Source organism: Rhinopithecus bieti, unplaced genomic scaffold, assembly GCF_001698545.2.
Source record: "Rhinopithecus bieti isolate Rb0 unplaced genomic scaffold, ASM169854v2 scaffold_12070, whole genome shotgun sequence".
In the NCBI taxonomy this organism is placed as follows: domain Eukaryota; kingdom Metazoa; phylum Chordata; class Mammalia; order Primates; family Cercopithecidae; genus Rhinopithecus; species Rhinopithecus bieti.
In genome coordinates, this window is record NW_016807449.1 from 1,772,152 (window position 1) to 1,781,179 (window position 9,028).

Sequence of the window (9,028 nt, forward strand, 5' to 3'; positions counted from 1 at the left end):
TCATACAGAAAACAATTAATGCTTGCAGCAAGGATGAGTGACAACATACACTAAGTATTGCCACCCAGGCAAGCTCACCTGAGCCTCGGTGTTCAGAGTTTTTTGTTTGTTTGTTTTTGTTTTTCTTTTGAGATGGAGTCTCGCTCTGTCACCCAGGCTGGAGTGCAGTGGCACGATCTCTGCTCACTGCAAGTTCTGCCCCCTGGGTTCATGCCATTCTCCTGCCTCAGCCTCCAGAGTAGCTGGAACTACAAGCACCTGACACCACGCCCAGCTAATTCTTTTTTGTATTTTTAGTAGAGACGGGGTTTCACCATGTTAGCCAGGATGGTCTCGATCTCCTGACCTCATGATCCACCCGTCTCGGCCTCCCAAAATGCTGGGATTACAGGTGTGAGCCACTGCGCCCGGCCAGTGTTCAGAGTTTTTACTGGGAGTTGGTCAGGTAGATGTGGCTGACTGCCTGTGTGGTTGACGTAGTTTTTACTCTCTGTGGAGGTACAGCAATAATACATGGTGCAAAGCCCTCACCATAAATCACAGAGTTATTGTAGACTCTTCCAGTGTCCCACCGCCCCCTGGAGAATGAATGAATTAATGAATGGATGGGACTCTGCATCCATCACCTCGCCTGCAGCCATGACTCACCTGTGTCCCTTGACAGTCCCCTCCTAGCACTGCCCACCCCCGAGGCTGGCCAGGGTGGCTCCTTCCTGATTTGGGGCTGGTCCTCATGCCCTCTGCCCTGCTGCTTCCTCTGTGAAAGGAGAAGTCGGGAGAGGATCTTTCAGGACATTGCGGTTCCCGAGGCTCCTCCTCTGCGGATGGTCACTGCCCCTCCGCCAGGCTTCCTGCTCGAGGAGTTTCCTTCTCAGCCAGGCCAGCCCAGAAGCCAGATAGTCCCGGGACAGGCCCAGCCCCAGAGCCCAGAGATGCTGCTGCTGCCCCTGCTGCTGCCCGTGCTGGGGGCGGGTGAGTGGGTCGGCGGCTGGGGGTCCCATGCAGGGACTGGGGCTGCTGCTGAGCCTCTGCATCTCCCCAGGGTCCCTGAACAAGGATCCCAGTTACAGTCTTCAAGTGCAGAGGCTGGTGACGGTGCAGGAGGGCCTGTGTGTCATCGTGCCTTGCAACCTTTCCTACCCCTGGGATGGCTGGAACGAGTCTACTGCTGCTTATGGCTACTGGTTCAGAAAAGGGACCAACACAAATAGGGGTGCTCCTGTGGCCACAAACAACCCGAGTCGAGAGGTGGAAATGAGCACCCGGAGCCGATTCCAGCTCACTGGGGATCCCAGCAAGGGGAGCTGCTCCTTGGTGATCAGAGACGCGCAGAGGGAGGATGAGGCACAGTACTTCTTTCGGGTGGAGAGAGGACGTCGCGTGAGACATAATTTCTTGAACGATGGGTTCTTTCTAAAAGTAAGAGGTATGGAATGGGATGGAAACCCCTGCCTCTCACACTGGGGAGGGACCCTGGGGACAGGCTATGGGCTGAGCACAGAGGGCTCTCAGGGACCCCTGCAGCATTAGAACCCCCCCATCCCCGTCTCTGTCCCAGCCTTGACTCAGAAGCCTGATGTCTACATCCCCGAGACTCTGGAGCCCGGGCAGCCGGTGACGGTCATCTGTGTGTTTAACTGGGCCTTTGAGGAATGTCTAGCCCCTTCTTTCTCCTGGACGGGGCTGCCCTCTCCCCAGAAGAACCAGACTAAGCACCACCCACTTCTCAGTGCTCAGCTTCACACCCAGCCCCCAGGACCACGACACCGACCTCACCTGCCATGTGGACTTCTCTAGAAAGGGTGTGAGTGCACAGAGGAGCGTCCGACTCCTCGTGGCCTGTGAGTGTGGCCTGGGACGCTGGGGCGTGCAGACAGACCCGGTGGGTGCGGGGAGGGGCGGGGAGACGGGAGGGGGAGGAGCCCAGCGGGTCAGTGAGCGGCTCCCAGCTCAGGAGTGTCCAGGGAGAGGAAGCTGTGGGGTCCCAGGATGCCGGCTCAGCCCTGGGAGGGGGACGGGAATGGCGTCTGGTCCTCTGTCCACACCCGTGAGCCCCGGCTCTAGCTGTCACTTGTCTTTCCTGGGATGTTCCTACTTTCTTTTCCCAGAGGGAGTTTTTTCCAGGTGTGAGAAACAAATTGTCCCTCCCTGTAGCCAGCTCACAATCTTGTTACAGACGCCCCCAGAGATCTTGTTATCAGCATTTCACAGGACAACACATCAGGTACTGAGGGCCGTCGGGCTGGGGCTGGGCCAGTCCTCTTTAGGAGATGAAAAATTTTCATGAAAGTGAGGGGATGTGCTCCTCCCTGTAGCCTTTCTCTCTCTTTGTCTCTCTCTCTCTCTCTCTTTCGGTTCAGCCCTGAAACCCCAGGAAAATCTCACACATCTGGAAGCCCAGAAAGGCCAGTTCCTGCGGCTCCTCTGTGCTGCTGACAGCCAGCCCCCGGCCACGCTGAGCTGGGTCCTGCAGGACAGAGTCCTCTCCTTGTCCCACCCCTGGGGCCCCAGACCCCTGGGGCTGGAGCTGCCCGGGGTGAAGGCCGGGGATTCAGGGCGCTACACCTGCCGAGCGGAGAACAGGCTTGGCTCCCAGCAGCGAGCGCTGGATCTCTCTGTGCAGTGTGAGTGTGCCCAGCAGGGGCCTGGAGTCCATCGGGAGGGTAGAACGGGTGGGGATGCAGGGGCTGGGCTCAGGGTCCCAGAGCTGAGGGGCCTAGAGCCCCAGGTCTCAGGGACTGACATTCTGTTTTTTTTTTTTTTTGAGACAGAGTCTTGCTCTGTCTCTCAGGCTGGAGTGCAGTGGTGTGATCTCGGCCCACTGCAAGCTCCGCCTCCCAGGTTCATGCCATTCTCCTGCCTCAGCCTCCCCAGTAGCTGGGACTACGGGCGCCCACCACCACCCCTGGCTGATTTTTTGTATTTTAGTAAAGGGGGTTTCACCGTGTTAGCCAGAATGGTCTCAATCTCCTGACCTCGTGATCCACCCGCCCTGGCCTCCCAAAGTGCTGGGCATGAGCCACCGCGCCCGGCCCTGGGGACTGATATTCTTACCTATGTAGACCCTCATGCAGTTTGTGTCTGGAACTCAGTGGGTGATTCTGCACTGCCCTTCTATCCCACCCACTTCCCCACCTCAGTCTCCAGGATGCTTCCCTTTACCCAGAGGGAAGCCCCTGGCCCGTCTAGAGCCGGTCCCCTCTCTCCATTTCAGATCCTCCAGACAACCTGAGAGTGATGGTTTCCCAAGCAAACAGGACAGGTAGGAAAGGGGACAGAGGAGCCAGGGCCTCTCGGTGCTGAATTGGGGCCCAGGCATCTGGAGGGTCCCCACGCAGGAGGGTCCCTGAGCCCTGAGCTGCACATGGATTCTGACCCTTCCTTCCCTAGTCCTGGAAAACCTTGGGAACGGCACATCCCTCCTGGTCCTGGAGGGCCAAAGCCTGCGCCTGGTCTGTGTCACCCACAGCATCCCCCCAGCCAGGCTGAGCTGGACCCGGGGGGACAGATTCTGAGCCCCTCCCAGCCCTCAGTCCCCAGGGCCTGGAATTACCTGGGGTTCAAGTGGAGCAAGAAGGAGAGTTCACCTGCCATGCTCAGCACCCGCTGGGCTCCCAGCACGTCTCTTTCAGCCTCTCCGTGCACTGTCAGTGGGAAAAGGGGACACCTGGGTCCCAGGAAGGGGCCCCTGCTGAGTCCTGTCCTCCCTCCCCACAGACCCCCCACAGCTGCTGGGCCCCTTCTGCTCCTGGGAGGCTGAGGGTCTGCATTGCAGCTGCTCCTCCCAAGCCAGCCTGGCCCCGGCTCTGAGCTGGTGGATTGATGGGGAGCTGTTGGAGGGGAACAGCAGCCAGGGCTTCTTTGAGGTCACCCCCAGCTCAGCCAGGTCCTGGGTCAACAGCTCCCTCAGCCTCCAAGTGGGGGCTTTGCTCCAACCTCAGGCTCTGCTTCGAGGCCCTGAACGTCCATGGGACCCAGAGCTCTCGTTGCCTGCTGGACAGTCAGGGTGTAGGGTAGGGAGGCCTGGGCTCTCCAGGTCCCGCAACCAAGGGTGTAGGAAGGGCCTGGAGAACCCAGATTGAAGTTGCAATAAGAAAGGAAGGACTCAGGACTGTAGTTTAGCAGGTGAACGGGCCTCATCCCACTTTTCCAGGCAAATCAGGGCCCGTGACGGGGCTGGTTCTGGTGGCTATCGGGGAGATGGCTATGAAGATCCTGCTTCTCTGCCTCTGCCTCATCCTCCTCAGGTGAGCCCTGCCCCAGGGTCCAAGAGGAGGGGTGGAGAGGGCAGAGGATACACCGCTCAATCCCAGAATCTTAATCCTGGGGGTGCTTGGACAGTTTAAGACGCCTGCGGCCAGGCAGAAGCTGAGTTGATCTTGATGATTCCACACGGACCAATGTTGTCAGTCCCCAACTCTGGACCAATTTCCAGGCTAGGGAGGTTCCTGCTCTCATCGGAGAGGTCCTGGGGGCGACGCCTGCTCTCTCTGCCTCAGTCCCCTCCAGCCCCTTAGCAGGGCACAACGAGGTGAGTCTGCTGCCTTCTGAGCCCCAGTGCGGCCACACTCACAGGCCCTGGTCTCTTCACCCAGAGTGAGGTCCTGCAGGAGAAAGGCAGCAAGGGCAGCATTGGGCATGCAGGCTGCAGACACTGTCACTGACTAATCTCCAGGTGAGTGTCGTGGGCCTCTTCCCTTCCAATATCCTGCTGGACACCTCCCTCTCGATGGCCCCAAGGATTGCTCCACTCAACGTGGCCATAACTGACTTGTCACCTCCCTTTCCAAGCCCACTTCTCCTGTTGAGAGCCCCATCCCTCTGATGACGTGGTAGCCCCATCTCTAATGTCAGAACCCGAGTGTGGGTGTCCACCTTGACCTCCCTCCCTCCTCTAGATCCCATAAATCACTAGCTCTTGTCCTTCNTGCCTCAGTTTCCCCCTTTTGATGTTTTTTATAAAAGAAGTTTAATAGAAGGCCTTACTATTACTTAAGTCTGCATGAAGAGACTTTTTTTTCTTTTTTTTTAAATTATTATTATACTTAAGTTCTAGGGTACATGTGTACAACGTGCAGGTTTGTTACATATGTATACATGTGCCATGCTGGTGTGCTGCACCCATTAACTCGTCATTTACATTAGGTATATCTCCTAATGCTATCCCTCCCCTTTCCCCTTACCCCAGGCCCCGTGTGTGATGTTCCCCTTCCTGGAGACACGTTTTTTGCTTTAGACAAAGGTTGATATTTATGCAGAGCCATTAGCTGAGTGGTAGTTTGCCTAGCTACTATTGCCTTTATAGCTGATTGAATGCTTCTAACAAGGAGAGGTAAGAGACAAGGGAGTATTAGCAACTTCCTAGTATGGCCAGAATCACTTTTATTAAGTCTTGAACCCTCTGCAAAACGAAAACCAGTCCTTAAAGAGAGAATCTGGAGACCACCCTTTCCAAGTTTGAACTGGAACATGTGCTAATTTTTTTATTTTTGCAGTTATTTTTATAATTGCCTTTTCATTGTTACTGATTTTAGGCAGCAGTTAGTTAGATTGAACTTTTTACATTTTTTTTTTTTTCTGGGCTAGGAGTTGTCCAAAGCTAACCTGCTCTGATAGATAACATTCTTCATTTTTGTGGGTTGCTGGGCCAGTAAATCTAATACATTTGCTGTTTTATTAGTGATGATTTCAAGTACTGCCTGCAAGTTTATGATGTGGTTAAGCATGTAAATAGGACCCGGGTTTTTTGGTTTTTGTTTTGATAAAAATAGGTAGGTTGTTGGATATGTGCGTATGAGGACATGTGTGGGGTAAGCTGCAGTCCACATTGGTAAGTCTGGCTTTAGAATAGTGACGTTTACAGGGGCCGGGTGCGGTGGCTCAGGCCTGTAATCTCAGCACTTTGGGAGGCCAAGGCGGGCGGATCACAAGGTCAGGAGATCAAGACCATCCTGGCTAACATGGTGAAACCCCGTCTCTACTAAAATACCAAAATTAGCCGAGTGTGGTGGCGGGTGCCTGTAGTCCCAGCTACTCGGGAGGTTGAGGCAGGAGAATGGCGTGAACCCAGGAGGCAGAGCTTGTAGTGAGCCAAGATCACGCCACTGTACTCCAGCCTGGGCAACAGAGCGAGACTCTGTCTCAAAAAAAAAAAAAAAAAAAAAAAAGAATAGTGACGTTACCAGGACGACAGTTCTTTGTTTCACCATCTGGTTTTACCGGCATTTTGGTAAGCATAATTGACCTTAGTTGTGTGCTAGGGTGCCACGATATACAATATCGACATTTTTTTTCTGGGGTCGCAGGGGGACAAGGTGGAGTTACTCTTGGTATGCATACATATTTGTAGTTATTTCTATAGTATTTTTCCAAAGGTGGGTTACCACAAATCGGTGAGTTTTGGTATGCTGCCTGACAAACATTAAAATACAGAGAAAGAGGGCATTGGTAAAAGGGAGGGGCCTTGGTTTGGTTTAAGAGGGGACCTGTCTTTGACCCTGCATGAATTTTAAACCACTTACCAGGTAAAAACCTGGGGTTATACGGGAGATAGAGCTTGCAGTGAGCCGAGATGGTGCCACTGCACTCCAGCCTGGGCGACAGAGTGAAACCCCATTAAAAAAAAAAAAAAAAAAAACTTGGGGTTATAACATACATAAGGTTGGTTATTTCCTGGGTCACAAATTGAGTAGGTGGTTTTGATTATAAATGCAAGTTTTTTTTGTTTTTTTTTTTTTTGTACACCAGCCTGGCCATAAGTACAAGCTCTTAAGCGAGTTCCTATACACTTATAATAAGCATGGTACAATGGAGTTCTCGTTATACTGTTCCCTGACCAGGTAGTATGTGTACACTGGGGACACCTTTTTATTTTTTTATTTTTTATTTTTTTATTTTTTATTTTTTTTATTTTTTTATTTTTTGAGACGGAGTCTCGCTCTGTCACCCAGGCAGGAGTGCAGTGGCACGATCTCGGCTCACTGCAAGCTCCGCCTCCCGGGTTTACGCCATTCTCCTGCCTCAGCCTCCCGAGTAGCTGGGACTACAGGCGCCCACCACCGCGCCCGGCTAATTTTTTGTATTTTAGTAGAGACGGGGTTTCACCGTGGTCTCGATCTCCTGACCTTGTGATCCGCCCGCCTCGGCCTCCCAAAGTGCTGGGATTACAGGCGTGAGCCACCGCGCCCGGCCAGGGGACACCTTTTTACAGGTGTTTCTTTGAGCATGGTTAAGGGGGTAACAACAGCAAAACAATGTACAGCGTATTTATACCCAACAAGAACAGAAACGGTCCTTGCCTGGGGCAGGAGGTGGAGCACAATGACAGAACAATAATAAAAGTTAGTAGTACAGGAAAACTACTAGTTCTAAGATTTTTAACTACATTTATTTGCTTCATGAGTCCTTAAGCTTCGGCCGTGCATAGACTAGTCAGCTTTTGGTGTGTGACTAGAGCAGGGTTTACTATTTCCTTAAGCTTGAGCCATGCGTAGCCTGGTCAGCTTCCGGAGCAGAGCCGTCGTCCTCAGCAGCAACTCGGTCTCACTGTGGGATCAGCTGGGTCAGATGGTCTGGGTCTTGCTGGCTGGTTCACTTGTCTAAAGCTGCCTGTTTCAGTCGACTGTGGTGGGTCCAAGGCACAACCCCCGCAACTTTTTTTTTTTAGACGGAGTTTCGCTGTGTCGCCCAGGCTGTAGTGCAGTGGCGCGATCTCTGCTCACTGCAAGCTCCACCTGCTGGGTTCACGCCATTCTCCTGCCTCAGCCTTCCGAGTAGCTGGGACTACAGGCACCCGCCACCACGCCTGGCTAATTTTTTTTTTTTTTTCTTGTATTTTTAATAGAGATGGGGTTTCACCGTGTTAGACAGGATGGTTTCGATCTCCTGACCTCGTGATCCTCCTGCCTCGGCCTCCCAAAGTGCTGGGATTACAGATGTGAACCACCACGCCCAGCCACAACCCCTGCAACTTTTAACAGCAGTAGGAGTGGACAAGATTACAGTATGGGGCCCATCCCCCATGGGTCCTAGAGAAGTTGAGTTTTACTTTTTAACTTAAAAGAGTTTCTAGGTTTAAAGGCGTGTCAGGCTTATAGGCATTCTTTCATATACCTAACTACGAACACTTTGCATGGCTATTTTTAAAGCCTGCATTTGCTTTTTTAAGGTTAATTCCTTTAGTTCCTGGAGATAGCCTTTTTTTCCCCCCAAGATGGGAGTTTCGCTCTTGTCACCCAGGCTGGAGTGCAATGGTGCAATCTCAGTTCACCGCAACCTCCTGCTCCCGGGTTCAAGCGATTCTCCTGCCTCAGCCTCCCAAGTAGCTGGTATTACAGGCATGCACCACCATGCCCAGCTAATTTTGTATTTTTAGTAGAGACAGGGTTTCTCTATGTTGGTCAGGCTGGTCTTGAACTCCCAACCCCAGGTGATCCGCCCACCTCGGCCTCCCAAAGTGCTGGGATTACAGGCGTGAGCCACTGTGCCCGCCGGAGACCACCTTTAATTTGACTTATGATTTGGGGTGCCATCACGCCCTGTCGGCCACCCAAGCAAACAAAATCTCATAGGGCGAATACCCAGTTTGTTTGGTAGGGGTGCACCTGACTTGGAGGAGGACCATAGGCAAGACCTGATTCTATCTCAGATGAGTTTCCTGGCAATATTTCTTCAGTAGCCGCTTGAGTGTCTGGTTCATGTGTTCCACTTTTTTGAACTTTGCGGCCAATAGGCTGTGTGTAACTTCTATTTTATTTTTAACAGTCTTGTTAAATCTTGCACTATTTTAGCTACACATGCCGGCGCATTGTTTGACTTTAAAGTTAGAGGCAGTCCAAACCTGGGGATAATGTGTTTTAACAGTACTTTAGTTACTTTTCGTGCTTTTTCTGCTCTGGTGGGGAAAACTTCAACCCATCCTGAAAAGGTATAAATAAATGCTAGCATGTATCCATAGTCTCTGGCACAGGGCATTTTGGTAAAGTTTATAAGCAAGCCTTTTTTTTTTTTTTTTTTTTTGAGAAAAGGT

General features: G+C 52.3%; 1 protein-coding gene across 1 annotated transcript in view; it reads left to right on the top strand.

Annotated features, from left to right (window-relative positions):
• Nucleotides 1–794: 794 nt before the first annotated feature.
• The window catches only part of LOC108535814 (sialic acid-binding Ig-like lectin 11), a 15,537-nt gene continuing 7,303 nt past the window's right edge, over nucleotides 795–9,028 (top strand). The window contains 11 exon segments of the mRNA XM_017882137.1: nucleotides 795–972; nucleotides 1,043–1,426; nucleotides 1,559–1,688; nucleotides 1,690–1,841; nucleotides 2,177–2,224; nucleotides 2,361–2,624; nucleotides 3,215–3,262; nucleotides 3,391–3,541; nucleotides 3,543–3,646; nucleotides 3,718–3,917; nucleotides 3,919–4,006. Coding sequence (XP_017737626.1) covers nucleotides 825–972; nucleotides 1,043–1,426; nucleotides 1,559–1,688; nucleotides 1,690–1,841; nucleotides 2,177–2,224; nucleotides 2,361–2,624; nucleotides 3,215–3,262; nucleotides 3,391–3,541; nucleotides 3,543–3,646; nucleotides 3,718–3,917; nucleotides 3,919–4,006 — 1,717 coding nt within the window. The 5' untranslated portion in view covers nucleotides 795–824.